General features: G+C 51.9%; 6 protein-coding genes across 6 annotated transcripts; 3 read left to right on the forward strand and 3 right to left on the reverse strand.

Annotated features, from left to right (window-relative positions):
* Positions 1 to 63: 63 nt before the first annotated feature.
* Positions 64 to 3,147, reverse strand: B0T23DRAFT_319861 (DDHD domain-containing protein; the record flags this gene model as incomplete). The annotated part of the gene is made up of 2 exons (XM_062835147.1): positions 64 to 2,002; positions 2,060 to 3,147. The coding sequence occupies 2 exons, from the start codon at positions 3,145 to 3,147 to the stop codon at positions 64 to 66; spliced, it is 3,027 nt and encodes a 1,008-aa protein (XP_062691758.1).
* Positions 3,148 to 4,365: 1,218 nt separating this feature from the next.
* B0T23DRAFT_164869 (uncharacterized protein) lies at positions 4,366 to 6,051 on the forward strand. The gene is made up of 2 exons (XM_062832792.1): positions 4,366 to 4,587; positions 4,658 to 6,051. The coding sequence occupies exons 1-2, from the start codon at positions 4,518 to 4,520 to the stop codon at positions 5,746 to 5,748; spliced, it is 1,161 nt and encodes a 386-aa protein (XP_062691759.1). The 5' UTR covers positions 4,366 to 4,517; the 3' UTR covers positions 5,749 to 6,051.
* On the forward strand, positions 6,017 to 6,904 carry B0T23DRAFT_164883 (uncharacterized protein). Its single transcript, XM_062832793.1, has 3 exons — positions 6,017 to 6,143; positions 6,204 to 6,423; positions 6,495 to 6,904. The coding sequence occupies exons 2-3, from the start codon at positions 6,345 to 6,347 to the stop codon at positions 6,833 to 6,835; spliced, it is 420 nt and encodes a 139-aa protein (XP_062691760.1). The 5' UTR covers positions 6,017 to 6,143; positions 6,204 to 6,344; the 3' UTR covers positions 6,836 to 6,904.
* A 1,967-nt stretch (positions 6,905 to 8,871) lies between these two features.
* On the reverse strand, positions 8,872 to 12,787 carry B0T23DRAFT_413289 (Alpha/Beta hydrolase protein). The gene is made up of 5 exons (XM_062839514.1): positions 12,615 to 12,787; positions 12,509 to 12,583; positions 11,936 to 12,068; positions 11,638 to 11,811; positions 8,872 to 11,575 (listed from the first exon to the last, which is right to left on the reverse strand). Exons 1-5 carry the CDS (start codon positions 12,685 to 12,687, stop codon positions 9,169 to 9,171), a joined length of 2,862 nt encoding a protein of 953 aa, XP_062691761.1. The 5' UTR covers positions 12,688 to 12,787; the 3' UTR covers positions 8,872 to 9,168.
* Positions 12,788 to 13,688: 901 nt separating this feature from the next.
* On the forward strand, positions 13,689 to 15,207 carry B0T23DRAFT_164928 (uncharacterized protein). Its single transcript, XM_062832795.1, has one exon. The coding sequence runs from the start codon at positions 13,857 to 13,859 to the stop codon at positions 15,174 to 15,176; it is 1,320 nt and encodes a 439-aa protein (XP_062691762.1). The 5' UTR covers positions 13,689 to 13,856; the 3' UTR covers positions 15,177 to 15,207.
* A 569-nt stretch (positions 15,208 to 15,776) lies between these two features.
* Positions 15,777 to 17,426, reverse strand: B0T23DRAFT_405404 (heterokaryon incompatibility protein-domain-containing protein; the record flags this gene model as incomplete). The annotated part of the gene is made up of 2 exons (XM_062838994.1): positions 15,777 to 16,565; positions 16,683 to 17,426. The coding sequence occupies 2 exons, from the start codon at positions 17,424 to 17,426 to the stop codon at positions 15,777 to 15,779; spliced, it is 1,533 nt and encodes a 510-aa protein (XP_062691763.1).
* Positions 17,427 to 18,975: the final 1,549 nt, after the last annotated feature.

An 18,975-nucleotide genomic window follows, 5' to 3' on the forward strand; every position in this document is an offset into this window, starting at 1 on the left:
AAGTCCTTCATTCCCGTCATAACCTCATTCTTCATCACACACATACGAATCCTCCACGAGGATCTATCCCATCCTCTCCCCCTTCCGCAACCGAACAATCTTATCCGCCCTCAACACCCCCAAACTGTTCTCCCTCCCTGGTCTCCTACCAATTTCAATACACAAAAACCGAATCAAGTCCAGATTGTTCCAGTAACTCGTGTGCGCGCTCAACATATTCAGGTACTGGATCTCTAGCGGGCCCCCACCAGATCTCAAATAGTAATCGATTTGGCCGTTGTCGTTCAGTAAAAAGGCCTTCTTCTCGGCGACCTCTTCCCGGGAAAAATCATGCACTTCCAGTTCGAGCTGCGAGGGGAGGCGGAGGAAGGTGGGGGGTTTGGAGGTTGACAGCATTTGGGATTGGCGTCCGGTGGGATCGGTTGATTGATTCGACGGATCAGAGGGGTTAGAAGAGTTGGATGTGGGTGCGGAGGTGGAGGTTGACAAACCAGCTAGACCGCGGAGGGAGTCGGAGACGGATTTGAAGAAGGAGGTGGTGAAGGTGGGCACGTAAGCGGTCTTGAGGCTGGAAGCATAAATGGGATCGATGGTCCCGTTTAGCAGGTAGGCGATGGGGTCCTCCTTGGCGAGAATGTTGTAGATGTTGTCGACGGCGATGCAGCCGAAGCGGCCGAGGTCACCGACTATATCCTTGTTGAGCGTGTCGGCTGCGTCTGCGCCGGGCTTGAGGCGGCCGCGGCGGGGAACGAGGCTACCTCTTTCTAGAAGAAGGAAAAAGGCGGCGGGGCTGCCGAGGAGGAAGAGGTTGGTGGTGTCGAACTCGAAGTGGCGGGTTTCCGGCTGTGTTCCGGATAGATCTAAGGGCCGGGGAACGCTGGTCGGCTGCTTGGAGAGAATCTCGACCGCCATGGCGCTGCCGAGCGAGTGCCCAATGAGGTGGACGCGGCCCTTGTCGGCGAAGCCGGGGTTGTTCTTGCACCATAGCCGGTACACGCGATTTGCTTCGCCTACAAGGGCGGCAATCATTTTTGGCTTATGGTGAGACATGTAAAAAGGAATGTCGAACATGACGTCTGAGATCATGCTGCGTACGGCAGGGATTGTGTTGGGTTCAATGTCCTTCAGCCCGAAACCGTCAGGAGTATATGCGGACGCGTCTTCTTCCTTGCTGGGACCGCCATCTTCAAAGCTGAGGAGATGACGCCAATTCACAGGCAGCACCATGATACCATTCTGGTCAGGCCGGAGCACCGGCTTTATCATGGGATTTTCCAACTCGATATTGACGGCTCTTCGAAAGGCATTGACGGCATGCGTGAAGTGGAAACTTTCAACCCGCTCGGCAAACTTTTGACCGATGCCATGCGCAATCAAAAGAAGATCGGTCACTTGGCCGCGATCCTGCTCCATTTGACATGCTGGGCAACCATCACCCGAAACATTCGTCTGCCGTGGCGTGTTGCGGTTGGGCGCTTTATTTGCCGATGTGCCCTTCTTTTGGTGTACTTTGTCCCAGATGGCCTGGTCGAAACCGCGCACCACGGGGATTCCCACAGTAATACCTCTCATGATCTTTTGGAGTGGCCGTCTTCCATGATATGCACTAGGTTTTTGGCTGGGCCTTAGCAAGAATGCAGCGGACTTGTCCTTGTAGATGACATGAAAGTTGGCATAGGGTTCGGGTGGTGGCGGCGGCAGTTCTTGATCGGGATGCACATGCTCGAGTGTCCCTTCAGCTGCAGCTTCTCCACGAAAACATCTGGCGGCGCAAAACGGATCGCTCGATATTGGCGGCTCGGGAGGCATGTCGTCCTTGACTTTGGGGCGCTTGTCCGGAATTTCTGGCCACAAAGGGTGCGACACCTTTTCTTCGCCTAGCGCACCTACATCTAACGCAGACTTCAGTTCGTCCTTCCAGGTTTGACCCCATACCCGTAACTCTCGATAGCCGGCTTCTAGCTGGTTAGCGACAGCAGGCTTGACGGGGGTCATGGTGTCTCTGGGAATCAGTGTTAGCAGTCAACTAAGAAGGGTTGTACGGAGCGCCAATGCCTACCTATAGAACCACGTAGCGCGTTGCACCGTGGATATGTCATTGACAGGCGACCAGTATATCGGCTTCATCTGAAGAACTGGCAGCGAAACCATGTGCAGTCTCGAGATACCAACAGGCACTTCAACCGAATCTTCCGCCTGACGGATGGCCTCTTTGACGATGCGCTTGGCCGCTCGGCTATCATTCCCTCCTAAGCGAGATGGAAGGCCGCGTATGGATGGTTCTCTGGACGGCTTGTCTTCTGGTGTAGCACCGACTGACCGGCTGAGTGATTCGACGCGAACGAACGGCTTGCCTGATATTCCAGCATCCACGACCGGGGGTCTTGGAATCATCTTGCCAATAGTCGAAAGAGGAAGTTGATTATCGGTGAGGGAGGAAGGCTTTACCTCTAAAGAGCCAGAAAGTCTTTGAAGAGGGCTAGTGCCAAGCGGAAGACTTGAGGGCCTAAATGCCGAGGACTCTTGCGAAGTATCTGAATTTGCCCACAAGCGAGTTAACTGGGCCATGACCTCCTGGATAAGGCGGTCGTGGTCGAGGGTTGGCTGGCGACGTCTGGTAACGGCGCAAAACTCCTTTCTTAACTCTGCGGAAGCATCGATCGAAAGCTCGGCGCAACACACTGGGACGCTGTGGTCATGCTCATTTTCGGTGGTGGCCAGGGCCGAGAAAGCGGAATGGCCCTCCCGATCATGCTTGTCCTTGTGCTTAGCAGCCAGGAGGGCCACGATAGCGGCAAGTTTCTCGGCATTTTCCTTTGAGAGAGACGGACTCGGACTTTTGTTTCTTTGAGCGTGTCTGTGATTCCTCCGGTCCCTGTCGGAGGAGAAGCCCAGCCACGCCCGCTCTAGATCTCTGTTATCACCAGGGGAGAAGGGTCGCAGTGGCAGGTTTGCTGCTTTCGCATCGGAGGAGCCAACAGTTGTGGCAGCAGACAAGGGGTCATCGATGGGAATGGTGGACGAGTAGAAGAACTGGGCGTTGATAGGCGGGATGCCCTCGAGCCCATCGATGGGTTCGGGTTCGGTGATGGGCGCTAGTCGGCAGGAGGGGCCGAAGGTATGATGGGTCTCGGCCGTGTTGGACATGGTTTGACTGCCCTTTTGAAGCGGGCGGTGACAAGACTCGAGGGCGACGCGACGAGGAAGCGCACTGATCGACGATCGAGTTGCTATGCAGGTACCTGACGTCAGCCACTTATGTATACCGAGCGATGGTCCACAAAGCCAACGGCAATGTCTGAACTGAACAGGAAGAGTAGCTACCTACCACACACTACGCACGCGCCTGTGCTCAGACGGACTGTCCGGCCTAATCAGTAGTGTATAAGTGCCAGTCGAGGTTATTGCGAAAGAGGACACTAGTGTAGTCAGAGAAGAGAAGAGAAGAAGTGAGCAGGCCCATGACCTACAGGGACCGTGACCTTCAGACCAACTGGAAGTGGAATAAGCTCGGGCTCCAAGTCTGGTGGGAGAAACAGTCCGCGATCCGAGACATGGTGTGGAGAAAGCAAGTTTACGTAGGTTCTTTTTCATGGATGTGAGATGGAGAAATAGTGTAGTGTACGACAAGTACACGGGCGCAAAAGTCTAATTACACTACACTAGTATACTACACGTGGTTGCGAGAGGGGACTGGACGTGAGCGAGGTCGAGTGGCTCTTCTGCCTTGCGTTGTATCACTCACTCACTCTGAGTGTGTGTAACTGGATGCCCTGCGCTGATGACGTGGTTAGCCTCCAGCTGAATGGTGAATCAGTGGGGTTTCAGTGGGTACATGGAATGAGGATCCCCTCCCCATCATTTAGTGGGTGCCTGCCTCCGCCACAAAGTGACATGGGATGGATGCCATTGCGGCAGTACCCGCCCGAACTTCCACCCTTCAATCCCGTCACTTGTGGCGCTGACCCGACAGGCTGTGGCTGAAGCCTCGTATCCTCGTTTCCCCAGGTCTCTAGTGTAGCTGTCGTGGAGCCAACGGAAATGATGTCTGCGCATCCCAAGATCCGAATGAATGGTCGGGTACATATCATCCAGACCCATGCTTCACTCTTGCTGCCTCATACCGACGACTGCCAGGCATCTCCAGGTTTTCCATCCATTCCCTTTACCCGATCCCAGCGCAAATCTCTGTCATGCCATGTCGAGTCATGACTACATGTCGTGAACTTGCAACACGGACCATTCAACATGGCCTAGTAGTGCCGGGCATCGAGTTTACTGTGTGTTGGGAAGCACATGTCAACATGATTTACACCCAAACGCCCTAGGCAGTGACGGTAACCCAAAGTAGAATGGTGGATACCAGCTGGGAAATGGTACCCCTGAAAATCCTCTCCGAGTTTCCTTAAATGGGCGCGCCAGTCCGTTCCTTCGCTTGTCTTCCCAAGCATCTCCTGGGCTCGTCTTGCTCTGTTCTGTCTTTTTCGCCTGTCAACCGCCCTCCTTGACTTGACAACATGTGGGCCTCGGTGACGCCTAGAGATGGGGTCGATCTAGGAGTGCCCCAAACGTGCTTCCAGCTATGTGGTACGTTACCATCAAATCTTCTATTCTCTTCTTGTCATGACTGACAGCCACTAACCGAGACCCCTCACAGATGATGCCTTTCTGGAATCTAAATCTCTTCTGACTCGTCAAGACTTGTGTGCAACTGACGGCCCCCTTATCCGAGAGTTCGACTCTTGCAATAGCTGTATCAAGAATGGGACCACAACTGATTCGGCTTATGCTGTCGCCTACCAAAAATACATTAATCCCTACTTCGGTGATATCCTTCGACAATGTATCGACCTTGGGGCAACTGTTACTCTCTCACTTGGCCCGCCCGAGCCAGTGGCCACCACAGTGGTTGGCACCATTGCACCTCAGCAACCAACGAGCACGACGGGAGTTGAGGCATCAAACGTACACACGCTAACGGCGCCATTCGACCCAACTGCAACTGCTGGAGCCTCACCAAGCAGCGCCACCGGCACCAGCTCGTCCATTGCCGCGTCTTGGTTGACTACCGACCAGGCCATCCAGACCAACAACTATGTTTTACTTACTGGAGAAACCATCACGGTCACCGAGCTTGTGATCGCAACAATCACACGTGCCGACTGGACTGGCTGGCATACTAGCGACATATCCACTCGCTCAACTATACCTGCAGGAGGCTACGGCACCCGTAAAACGACCCCCTTGTCACCAACAGGGGCTAGCCATTCGGGCTCAAAGAGTGTTGCTGGTTGGGTTTGGGCCGTCATAGCTATCGCTGCTGCCATTGTTCTTGGAGCACTGGTCATTTTCTTTGTGCTCATCAGGAGAAAGAAATCCAAGAAAGCAAGGCATCTACGGTCTAGCTCCGGCAGTACACCTGAACTGCATGGCACCAGCGGGGCGGGAAGCAGAACGGAACTAGATAGCGAAATCAGCTCGGCGGAGTTACATACCGATAAAATACCACCATCGGAACTTGACTCAAAAGTGCCGCCAGTGGAAATGGATACGGAATTCCGATTCGAGTTGCCAACGGAATACAACAAGGAAAGGGATTTCGTGGAGGAGACCATAACACCGATCAGCACATGCACTGACGCCACCCGGATCCCAGCGTCACCCCTTGAGGAACAAAAAGTCCTGGTCACGCCCGGGCTCAACCTGCGAAGCAAAGAAGAGCTACAGAGTCACACTAAGCCTTCATGAGTCCGGTTTGTTACTGTTAGCCTTCAGAAACAAGATACCCCACTTGACCCTTACTCAATCGACACATATTACCAGAGGATCAGCTGGGGGATGGGCGCGAGCATTCGTGGCTGTCTGCAGCGCTACTCTTGATGATCGAAAAAGCCAGCATTCTGTCAATAATGACATGGTGGTTGGGTGACCATTTCGGGACACTCCTCACGGACCAGGGCCACTTTATGGGCTCATACAGCTCAGTCTACATCTAAGGCAACCAGTTGCCTGGTCCTTCAAGGGCCTCGCTCACTGGACGTCGACGCCGTTCCCGGGGTGCTTCGGATCTCGACGAATACACATCTTGGCCAAACCCAGCAACTCCTTGCAGTAGACGGTTCTCCAAATGAACGCTGGACACTGTGCGTATGTGCGTATGTTTTCAACTCTTACAGAGCCGAAGGCGCTTACGAAGCAGATAGGCATGTCTGGACTACAGCCCTCGGACTCTCATGGTCCCACTCCATCATCGACCAGGTCCCAAGACGACCACCTGCCACAACGGTTATTAGGAGCAGAGAGAATCTTCCTCTTGTGTTTTATGGTCGACTTGAATTTGCTATATGTTTTGGACAACTCCCAACGACCTAGACCATGGCCTCACTCAAATGCATCTCATCTTTTGTCAACTCAGTTGTCCTTGTAAGCGCCATCGTTCGTTATGGACCAAAGCAACCCGTTGACTAATATCAAGCTGTCTACCTATATTTGAGCCGGAAAAAATTGTATCGCGTCTGGCGCCTTCGCTGTCCACTTCCGACGTGCCCTGGGCAACGATAACAGTCTTCCAGTGAAAACGCTCTGGGAGTCCATTCTCTCTTGCCGCAACACGACGACCAAAGATAACATCATGTATGGCAACGTCACGGCCTGGTTTTACCATGTTTTCGCTGTTGCTTCGGATCAATCGATTGATTTTTCATGGGACATACAACCAATCACTTCCCCACGGGATTACTGCAAAAAACTTGAGTTTCAAGGCAACCCGGATCTCGCTAGCATTCGGTGTAAGTTGGAACCACAACAAGCATACAACTTTGAAACGACGGGTTAAGACATTAATTCGTCCAAGCCTTGATCTTCAGGGATAACCCCGGTATATCATAGACCAAGAGCATATCAACTCCTGCAGTGTCGCTTTGTTGTACGATAGCCTTGAGCCTCAATGACTACTGCTCGAAGCCCGATTTTTTCATTGTCTTGTATTTTCTTCTTTGCGTTTACGGTTCCCACTCTTGTTCACAACAATCTCAAAGCATGTGGATTGTTTAACGCCGATATGTAGTAGATCTTGGATTTCCAGCGCTGGGATTTGGAACAGGCCTTCTCCAAGCCGTTTGGGACGTTTGTCACACCATATGAGTATTTGCCGATCGGTGGACTCTACTACACTATAACAAGTTGGGTCCATATTTCGAGGGCATTTCAAGGATGGCCTTTTCATTGATAGAGCCATTAATCTTGTGGATCTACAAGTATAGGTAGGTATCCAGCGGCATTCATAGATACGCATCAGATGGTTCGTCGACCAACTGATTGGTGACGCCTTCCCGGTCAGCGAATGGGGCTTAGACCAGATCTTGGCCGCGATGGCATGGCTTCCAATATTTATGTTTGTCAAATGAATCTCATATGGCTTCTGAGGGTGGCGGGAATCAGGCTTCAGCTAACGAGGAGATATCAACAAAAAATAAATCCAAAGAGGGATAGAGAGCGAAACCGATTGAGTGCACAACTCTCTGGATACTCACACATTCCACACCCCTTTTCAACCTTGTATGTGGTTGAAAAGCATCTCACACACAATAGTCTATAGCAATATAATCTTTCTCTCCAAACACTTTGTTGCTCTTCGTCTACCCATCCTTCTGAGGACGCCAGCAAGAAAATAAATCGGTTCAGATACCTAACTGAATGCCCTCCCTGTAATTACAGCGGGGTAGCTACCTTAGCTACCTAGTGAGGCGTGCAAGATGTTGGCGCTCACCACCAACGTATCTCTGGGACACTGGCGATTGTTGCACTCCTATGTAATAATGAGAGTAAGATAATATACCTTAAGAGACTATGAAGAAGCAAATTACTCATTCCAATAACCAAAGGCTTCTCAAAAGCAGTCAAGAGTTTACAGTGCGCAAGTGATGGAGATGAGTTCGTCCCCGCTGGTGGAGGCAAGGTAATCGGCACACAGGGAAGCTTTCACTAAAACCCACTGTAAGAACAGGCTGTTTATTGCACTCCATCACCACTGCACGAGGCAGGCATCCCGCGCTGCGTGGCGAAGAAAAACATTACCACGCACACAGTCGACGCAATAGGTTTACTCTGCGCATCTCGAATCAAAACTCGTTGTTTTTTCAAAAGTTCAACATTCATCCATTTCCTAAGTAACAACAGCTATACAAAAGAGAAACTCTATTCGCACGGGGAAGAAACTCTATTCGCACGGGGATCCACCTTTTTGCCCATACATAACCCTAACCCTCTCAGCCCCCAATATCTCAAATGTATTCTTTCATAGATTTCGCCTAGTAAATCTAGGCATTACATTCTTTCATACCATACCAAACGCAAACTCCAGACTACAGCTAGTATATATACCAGACTCGGCATTTACAGGGCATTTTACAACGCACTTTACAAGGCATTTAGCGCTACGGTCGCACGCGCCCGTCGGCTGGGGTGTCGTTGCTAGTCTCAGTCGCTCAGCCACCTCCGATGGCCTATGCGTCTCTTCGGACCCACAGGGCCAAATGGTTGTGACATCCGGCCCACCACCCTCACCCACCCACCAATCCGGACATCACACCATTTGGCCCTGTGGGTCCAAAACGACTGCGCCACGGGGTGGCGGGGAAGTGGATGGGGGCTGACTAAGGTTGAACGTCTGTCATGAGAGACTAGTCGTTGCATCGGCCATCTACATTACGGTTAGCTAAAGAAATATACTGAAAAGTAATACATTAATCCGTACCGTCGACTAAATACAAGCGCTTTATTTACTTTAGTAGTATCTAGTAATACGCGGGGTAGTAAATTAATTGAATACAATATAGTAATAATATATATAGTTTAGTAGAGGAAGTAATGCAACGAAGTATATACTAGAATAATCGCTAAATTAAATTAAGCTGGCTAGTATAGTACGAGGGTGGCTAGTACAACCCCCAAATGGGTGTAATAGCTTAAAATCTAGGAGCTTGGCGGGCGCGGTACGAGCGAGACTGGTGCGGGTCGGTGGTGGGTATACAGGGTTAGGGTTATATATGGGCAAAAAGGTGAATCCCCGTGCGAATAGAGTTTCTTCCCCGTGCGAATAGAGTTTCTCATACAAAAAATCATCATAGCTCATAAAATCATCATTCAACACCTCACCCGCCTACCTACTCATTCCGCCTCCTGCAACCCCGTCAACCCTCCCGCCAACCCCTGCATCCTCCTCCCCAAAATATCATCCGAGCTATCCAGCCTCACCAACAGCGCCCCATCCTCATCGCCCACTTTGACCCTCCTCAGCTTCATCCTCCTTGGCGCCTTCTTCGCTTTGACCTTTGTATTCGCCGCAGTCGCTGCCTCAGTCGCTGTATCACTCCCGCCTTCCTCATCTCCTTCTGCTCCCTCGACGACATGGATCCTGTCTTCGTTCACCATGCCTTCCCGAGCATCTGCCGAGGTTGAAGCATTCCCCTCAGAAAGAGAGCCGGCATTCTTCAATGCCACTCTTCCTCTTGTTCGGGCTTTACCGCCCATCTCCAATGGCTTGTCTTCGTCGGCGCTGCTTTCTGTTCCGCCTGTCCCGCGGCGACGGTGATGTCTCCCCGTTCTTTCTTCAGCTGAGTGTTCCTCGACTGCCCCAAAACCGACACCCTTCTCATTTGTCCCCCTCCCAGCCGCTCCTGTTTCAGCCTTCTCTTCCAACTTGGCACCACCAGCAACGCCCATCTTCCTCCTCGCCCTCTCCTCCTCCCTCTCCTTTCTTTCCGCCTCTGCAAACACCTCCCCCATCCACCCCGCAATCTTGCCAAACAATCCCCACGCAGGCGGATACACCCCCGCAAACTGCAAAAACCCATGACTGATCCCCGGCACCAGCGCCACCTCAGCCGCCTGCTTTCCATCCCATTTCCCATTTGTCTTTCTGATTGCCTCGTCGACGTCTTCCTCTCTATACTGCGTCCTGGTTCCATCAGAAGCGACCATGGCCGCTTTTACCCTCTTCAAACGACCGGCGAAGATGACCGTGTCGTCTACAAGGGGATCGCGCTCGCCTGTCAAGAAATAGGTTTTGGGGAATTTGGATAACAAGATATCGGGCGCGAGAATGGGACAGAGCAGGTAGTCGGAGGAGAAGTCGGGCCGGTTGTGAGGGCCGACGTAGAGGATGATCATTGCGCGCATCATTTCGGGCGTGAGGACACGGTCGGCAAAGTACGAGATCATGGACGACATGGCGAGGCGGGTGCGCATGGGCTGGGGGTGGTGGCTGTGCGGGGCGGCGGTGGGTGAGGGGGTGGTTGTGGTTGCGACAGCAGAGGACTTTGCTCTGGCTTGTTTCTCAGTGGTTTTGGATTTCTCGGACCTTGAAGAGGAAAGGGAAGGAATGTCGGCATGCGACCATGTTGAAGGGCCCGAGTGCGCGTATTCCGGTGCTGAGCGAGCTGCTGACGATGGCTCCTTCTCCTTGACCAGGCTGGGGCCAGATGAAGGGCCGTCATCTTCGTCGTCCGATGGGGCGGGGGTACCGACCAAGTCGTTGTACTGAGACGTCTTGCGCTGAACAATTCTCTTGTTGGTTCCGCGCATCCTTCGGTCCTTGATCAACGCCATCTGCTCATCCGACATCCAGCTGCCAATGTTCATATCCAGCGCAGGATAAAAGAGAATCAAACCATCGGGTACCTTGAGGTTGACCTCTCCCTGAAAGCGACGAACAGGCGACGAACCGCTCTCAACGATCATAAGCGTCATGGAAGTCGCCAGCGTTCCTCCCGCACTATCACCCGTGACCACGATCTTGGGCACCTCTCGTCCGGACAAGCCAATGCACCGCCCCTTGGTCTTGATGATGGTACTGTAAACATCATAACACTCGTTCAGTGCATACGGATAAGGAAACTCGGGCGCCTTCTTGTAGTCCAGACTCAAGATAGGCAATCCCGTCTTGGCGGCCCAAGAAAACAGCTTATCGTCGTTGCACCTCGGATCCATGGCCACAAAGCCGCCACCAGGGATATCCAAGATGATCTTGTTATGATATTCCAGATCCGCCAGCGGACCATCATAGTACAGCCAGGCGGCAACCGGATCTTTGTAATCGCTCGTCGCCGGCCTCGGGATCCTGATCTGCCTGGGCGGCCACCGCGTAAACCGTGGTCGCATCAGATTCTGCACGAAGCGGAGGTAGGGTGACGTGACGCCCTTGTTCCAGCTGACGCGGAGGTGCTCGACCGTGAGGTTGCCGCGCACCTTGCGGACCTTTTCGTCGGCCTTTTCGGCGGCGACAAGATAGAAGAGCGAGAAGGCGATGCTGGAGATATCGCGCAGCCACTTTTGTTTAATCTTCATGGCGGTCCAAAAGCCGGCGTCCAACGCAGTCAGCACCCAGGTGGCCCGGAAATAGGCGGCGTCATACATGTTGGCCATGGGTTCGGGGCTGGCGAGCCCGACGAGGGTGCTGAAGTTGCGGGCCGCGTACAGGTAGATCATGGTCAAGATGACGGTTTGCCATGTTGTCAGACGCCGGGAGAGAAGGCGAGAGAAGATGCGGAAGCCGGGCGGGCCATGTTTGTGACCCCTGCGTGGAGATGGTGTCAATCTAGGTGCTAATTGGTGTCTGGTGTCATGACTGGGACGTACTTGATGAGGTAGGCGGACCAAAAGCCTAATACGGCGAGTACCTGCAGTCTTCGAGACTTGGCAGACGGTCGTCCGAGGAGGTGGTCTATCATGATGGACGGGGTTTCAGGAGGCTTGAATCCCCGGTGCCCAATATCAGGTTGCGCGGCCTGGTACCAACGTGATCGGAAGGGGCTGAATGCAAGGCAGTAAACAAAGCCCTTTCTTTCTTGCTAACAGCAATCGCCCACTTCAAAGTCGCGTTACTATCGCCTGTCCATGAGATTTGGCACCGGCTGTGATGATTCCGGGTTCGGACAGCCAAGGCAACAAGTTGGACCGCCAAGGGCAGAGCGTTCGGCGTCTTTCAGAAGCACGCGTGCAGGGCGGGCTGGTGGTGGGGGCACGCAGGATGATGCTGGTCAACAGCCAAAGTCTAATGGCGGATGGTTCTGCATACAGCAGCATCAAGATGTTGGTCTGTAAAGAACAAAAGTGCCTTGGTTGAAATGCTTTGCGGTCACAGCGCAAGGTTATCGGAAAGCAAAGGAAGAGAGAAGGGAAAAGAGAGGCAAAACCGGTTGGGCATTAGTTGATGAAACAGGAAGCAAGGTGAGGTGAGGTAAGGTGAGGTGAGGTTGGAACAGCGACGAGGGTTGATGGCAAGTGGAATGAAGAAGGTATGTATGTGTTGGCTTGCAGTTTGTTAGTGTAGCAAGGGTGGTCGTCGGCGCCGGGGGTCGGGATGCATATGATCGCCTGTCGTCATGCTCGTCCCAACGCCGCCCAATCGGCGTCCTGGGATCCATCCCAACAGTGGGTTTTGTCTGACATGTGAAAACGGGGGTGGCACTTTGGCCGAGAACAGGTAAAGTAGTACTAGTGTACGTACCGCCTACATAGTGCAACCTTGATGCATGATTGAAAGACACCCTGACAAAGAAACAAAGAGGGGGGAAGTTCCGGACTCCGGGGTTTGGGGAATGTGGAGAAAACACGGGGTACGGATGGATCTGGAGGGTCACACAACGTCAACCCAGGTTTGTTTACTTGCAACCCCTTTTGGGTCATCTTGTTCTTTTCATGTTCAACACCACAGAGGTGCTGTTTCGTGATAAACGAATCGACGCCCCCTGACTTTTCTCCCTGTTTTCTAAAGGGCGCTGGGAGCTATCGACGTTCAGATTCACCATCTGGCATGCGATCAATTTCTCGCGGGCATGAATGTTACAGTATGCTTACAGACTATTCCTGATTTCCAGGCTACTCGAGATAACCAATAGTCAATGGCTCGAGTCTTTGCGGCATGACGACTACCGGTGCCGTTTATATTTGTACGACTTGATTTGGAGTCGTGCAGGAACGCTCAGCGGGAGGAACTTCTACCACATGGTTGCCATTGAATTCACGGCGCATGTGCGTGCTGTTCATGTTGCCAGCTCGTAACTTCGCAGTCGAAAGCTGCCTGAATCTCGAGACGAGCGAAGCCAGTTTCCCATAATCCAACGAGGCTGTCGAAGTTGTTACTTGGAGTTTCAGGTTTCCTTGGGGTTGCGGAAATGCATAGGTGTAGGTACAGTAGCTTGACACTTGCTTAGATATCCCCAAATATGCCCGATCCTCAGCATTTCAATACAGTATCGAGCGCTTGGGGAGTACCGGTAACTTCCATATTCTGCCGTGTCAACAACAAGGGAATAGATGCACAGCGCGTCAATCCCCTGGTACCTGCCCGGTTTCCTTCGATGAAAGTTGGCAGCCGATATGCCATGGAGGGCTACTGCTTGATTTGCTGGTATACAGATGGCCAGGCTGGTGTTGCACTTTCCATGACCCAAACGTCCTTGAAAACATTATACATATGGGTGTCGCCCACCGAAATGGGAGTTGAACTTTTTCCATCATCAACCTAAGCTGGCATCGTAACCAACCTTCAAGATCAAAGGAAACCCCGACCAGAAAGGCCTAAACAAACCCGTATGTCCACCCGTATTCTAGACCTGAACTTCAAGTTCTTTATCAAGTCCGGGTAACCACCAACACACAAGATCAAAGGGAACCCCAGCGCTGCTTGTACCCTGTGTACAACTACTGAGGGAGAAAGAGACAGAGCTTGAAACCGAGGCAGACGCGGGAAATGCCCGCAAGAGAACCACGTTTGTCATCTATTTCAGCTCGACTTTTTAACCGACAACCACTGACCTTGCTTACATGCAGATACTCCTGAAGGAGCGACAGCGATGACTTCAATTCTTGTTCCCACAATTGTCGAAGAGCTAGCATTGACCGACTACGGCCAAATCACCAAGACCGACAAGAATACAATGAAAGCCCCTACCCCGGTTATGGCACTCATGGCTGGAGAGTCTGTCATGGAACTCCTGGCTGAGGACTCTGTCAAGGAATTGGTGGCCAAAACCTCTGTCATGACACTTACGGTCGAGGACTCTGGCATGGATTTTGACAAGGCCCATGTCCGTGACCTCGGGTCCGAGGACTCTGCCTTGGATTCTGACGAAGACTCTGGCATCCTCATGTCCGAGGACTTTGACAACCTTGTGCTCGAAGACTCTGACGAGAACCCCACGACCGGAAAATCTAACATCGACATCCGCAAGCGCTCTTTGGTCGTCATTCCCGCGGGCTATTTCATCATCGCCTCCAATGGCGAGATCGTGGACCTCATCACACACCCCGAGATGTTGCTCGACGACGTCTTCCAATATTTCCCAGACTATGAGCCACGGTTCAAGGGAGAAGCTCACTTGAATCCCCTTCACCGTTTTGTCTGTGAAGACACTTGTTTCCTGCGCAACTGGCTGTTCGTGCAGAACATGCTCTTCATGCGCTTTTGGGACCAATTTGGCCGAACGAGGCACGCCAGTTCTTTGGATAAAGATACTGTTGGCGCGCTCGGGGAGATCATAAGCTTCTTTGTATTTGCCACAATGCCTTTCGACACACGACGTCTTCCAAACAACAACTGGATCGAGAACTATGGGCGCCTCCTTCGTCCCGATTCGGACACCTTCCTGCGAGTATGGGAGTTTTACGATGGTCCACTTCGTTGTGAAATAGGTGATGCTTTGGTTGGACAAACCATAAGCGACATTGCCAAGCACTTTGTGGCCAAGGTAGCCCTGGATCACGAGTCACAACCGGCTGGTAACCCCGAGCGCATAAACGCTACAGTCTGCTTCAATCCTGGAGATAACGTCCATCTTCGAGAGGTGCAGAGGTCCTGGATGAACTTCAGGAACAATGTCGATAAGAGATTGGCACAGCTGGGACCGTGGAGTGAATGCTGTGGTAACAAGGAGGTGAAGATGCCCACGGTTTTTCCCAAGGAATATTTTCCAACGGGGGAAAACATTGGGAATAACATCATCGAACCCCCTCGGATCCGCCGCTATTATTGGAATAACGAAACAGCTCCCCCACTGGTAAACCACGATTGGTGGGACATGACAGCCCATCATTACAACTTTGTGACCGACGCCCACGAGCGTTCGCGACCCGTCTCTCGCGAGGAACCGGAACCGCCCAGAGAGTCGTCCTAGGGCAACAAGATGTTATAGTTTTCCAAGGCACATGTCACGACTCCCTTTGCAAGCGCTTCCCCTCACTGCGCTACAGAAAATCGAATATGCGATAACAAAGATAGCAGTCTTAGAGTCATCAAGTTGGATGGAACAAGTCGTGATGTTGGTAGATTACTCCTGGAAATACCTATCTTTAGAAGAGAGTTTGGATTACAGCAATGGCTGAAAGCGCAAAGGTGCGCACGAACAGAGCTAGCAGAATGAATCAGTTGACAAGGCGGTGACCGTCTCTCTGACCCTGGGGAGATGTTGCGCGCCTTGATGGGCTGGTGCATACTTGGCAGTTACCTGGATGGGCATTGCCAGACACAGAATCAGGCATTAGATAGATATTCTATCCTCTCTGACACCTTTTTTGTCGAAAGAGAACCAGATCGTGAATCTTAAAACATACAACCAGATGAGCTTGTTCAGTGACACTGTCTTATCAGCACGAGTCCTACGTTGACTTGGACTGAGTTTGCTTGATCTAGCCCATCTGGCCAAGTTTGTCGTGATTGAAAAGGCCGTCCTGGTTGTGCCAAAGTCGACGATGTCCCATATGTGATTGTACCTTATTTATACCAACTTGTACCTGTGAAAGGGAAGTGATTCACGCCTCTTTCTAAACTCTCCTAGTTCAATCTCGAGACGCTCCTTGGTGTCGAAAGATCCCAGTAATCCAGGAATTGGGCTTTGTTGTGTGCAAGTATCCATGTCGTACCTATGCGACCACTGGCCCATTCGGCGGAATGTCGGTAAACCGTCCTCCACACCCACTTCCTCTAGGAGGATACCCTCGATCCATACGGTGTCCCACCGTCCAGCTTGGTACTCCATGCTGATAGAGAGCAGCCGTAGATCTTCTTTCTTGACAACGCCTATTATTGGCCGATCAAGGTTTATTAATACCTGAAACTGGCACATGTCACCGTTATACGCTCGGGCGTCAGCTTTGCACGTAGAATACCAGGACTCCCATTTTGAGAGAAGCTGTTCGGCGTCAAAACCGAGGAAGTCGAACGCAGTGCGCAAGATCAGTGCGGAGGACTCGAAGCCAGGATAGCCAAGGTGAAGGGCTTGAGAGTTGAGTGGAATGATGGTCTCAACCTCCACCAGAGGTTCATTTTGGTATTCTGGTTCTGTATGACCCGGCCAAGCAATGGAGGATGAGCCCGGGGAGGTTGGACATGAAGCCCAAGACCACGATGGGAAGCCAGCAAGTTGTTTTTCGAATGATGCATGGTATGCGGTGTCCCGTATCCTCTCGAACTCGTCATAGTGGCCGTGACGATGCGAAACACGGTACCATATCAGCTGCCGTATCAGATATTTCTTCCACAACCCCGCTACACACCAGTCGCGCTCCTGTGATCCATCAAACATTTCCCAGAATCTGTTGAAAACACCTCTCAAAGCGGCCAGCCTGTCCGAATATTGCGTGAGCTGTGTCTGGCTATAGTCACGGACTATTGTTTGCCATACCGTGCTCACACCAAAGACAGTGGAAAAGCTTTGGTCGTTGGCTTGATCAGCAGATGTGAGTATGTCTGGGTTACTGCTCGCAGAACCCCTGGACCAAGCCAATCCCTTGTCTCCTGTGAATGATTCAGAAGCGTGTCCGGCTTTGCACTCCCAATAGAGCTGCTGGCTAAAGTGAACAGTGCGCGTAGCCAAAAATCTCTCCTGATAGCACCATCCTCTCGAGTAGAGTGGAGCACGTGCAAGGTCTGATGACGGAGTGTAGTTCACAAAACAAGCCCAGTATTCCCTCGAGCTGGCAGTACGAGTACGGGCAAGAACACAGGGCGATACAGAGATTGGGTCCCGGGTGACCTCGAGGCCTGGTGAGAATTCGGCACATGCATGGGCGAGGTTGAGGTAGCCATGGGTGTAAATACGATGCATCAACGAAGCTTGAGTGTTCCAGTCTTTCCCATCGTCCTGGATGATACAAAGCGAATCGATCCATACATAACGGATACCGAGGGTGCGAGATAAAGCAACGGCATCCTTGTATATCTGGGGCCAGTTCTCGGTAGGGATCGATTGATGGTATTTGTCCTTGTTGTGGGTTTTCAGATTCGTTTTTGGTGTTTCTGCAGTCCACCTGTAGCTGAGGGTGATATATTTGACATTTGTGTCCTTGATTCTCTCCACCAAGCGAACCGTAGCCGTGTCATCGAGTCCGACATCAATAAAGCGCACCTTTTCCAGGAACTCGGCCATACTGTTCTGAACCAACGATGCTCCTCTGCAGGCCACGTGGTTATGGGTGCAGTCGTGAATCCAGCTCCTGATTTGGTCAAGAGCAAGCGGATCGAAGTTTGTTGTTGATGAAGGTTGAAAGATTGTCACCGGAGAAGGGCTGTTTTTGCAGCCATATGGGAGATGATTGGAACGTATTACCCAAGACGGTTGAAAGGGTGAATCTTTCGGAGTAACAGGTTTCAAGTCAATCGACGAGCCCCCATAAGAGGGTTCGCCATCGTGACCCAGTGAAAAGTTGTAGTTGTCAGGGTCGTAATCACGGTTGACCAATCTGAGATGAAACGTGATTGTTTTGACGTCTTCCCTCCAAGTTGTGTAGCCGTGATAGTTTCTCAGAATGATTAATTTGGGAATGGGAATCAAGGAGTCGAGGAATATGCGGCACAGGTGACAGCCATCGGTAGTTGCAGATTCGTCGAGTTCGTCGATGGTGAAATCGCCCAAGTGCCATTCTTTTCCGCCCGAAAAAACTTGGTCAGGCTCTGGTCGGTCCCAAGGCCAAGGCCCCGTCACAGGAAAGATTTGCTGGCATTTCTGACAGAGCTTGTTCAGTTGTCGCGGTTCGATTTGGGATCCCATTATGGGCGTGAGCAGTAGGGATGAATTAGGAGGAGAGTTTACGTTGTTTCAAGAGGTGAAGTATGGATGTGTCACAAGTTGCTGCCTGGCACCGACTTGTCTTGTATGACGGCCAATCGGGCAGATGACAAATAAATCTCCGTTAGACATCATCTCTAGTGTAGGTCACCATGATGTGTTGTCTCGACGACAACAACAGTCCGTGTAACCATTGTGGCTGCGGCTGCGACGACTAGTGTCTGACTTTGTTGACATCTGGCCATCATCAGGTGTCGGGTTTACTAGAGACAAAGGCTGTCATGCTGAGGAAGCAATGGGTGGAAGAATGATAGATGCTTCTGGGTTGTCAGGCAGAAGAGGCCCCGTTATCGTGGAGCTGGGCGAGTCGGTCCCATGGGGTAAAGGATGGAGTTGGCCGCCCGCAGTGGGATTGCGACTCCACAAGGCCCACAGCGAGATGGATTCCTCAAAGAGCCGTAAGCAGCACAAACACATTCTGGGTGACGCTGTGAAGACCGATGTTGTCTACTGTGTTCTATTGTATGTCGATGTTTTCTAGGGGCCCTTCCGACATCCGTGAACCGTTTCTTCGTCTGCAGAATTGGAATGCCAAGGGGAAGCCGTGAACGAGAGCGATGGCGGCAAAGCGGGGGACCGCTGTTGATGATCATCAAGGAAGGGGCTTAGGGTCAAAATTCCCGAGAGCGGTGACAGCTCAATTGTCCACAGGGAATCCGATCTTATCACGGGCTTCTCCCTTTCCGTGTTGGCGACGGCAAAGGAAACGGCTTTGTGTCATTCGTGACACGGACAAGGAAACCCAAAAGCTCAGCAAGTAAACAAGCGCCGACCCCACCACGTTTCAGGGGGGCAACAAGCTGGTCTAGTGTACGCGGTATGGTAGCTGGCAAAACACAGGCCCTGGAAA

This window comes from Neurospora hispaniola, assembly GCF_033458365.1.
Source record: "Neurospora hispaniola strain FGSC 10403 chromosome Unknown B0T23scaffold_5, whole genome shotgun sequence".
Lineage (NCBI taxonomy): Eukaryota > Fungi > Ascomycota > Sordariomycetes > Sordariales > Sordariaceae > Neurospora > Neurospora hispaniola.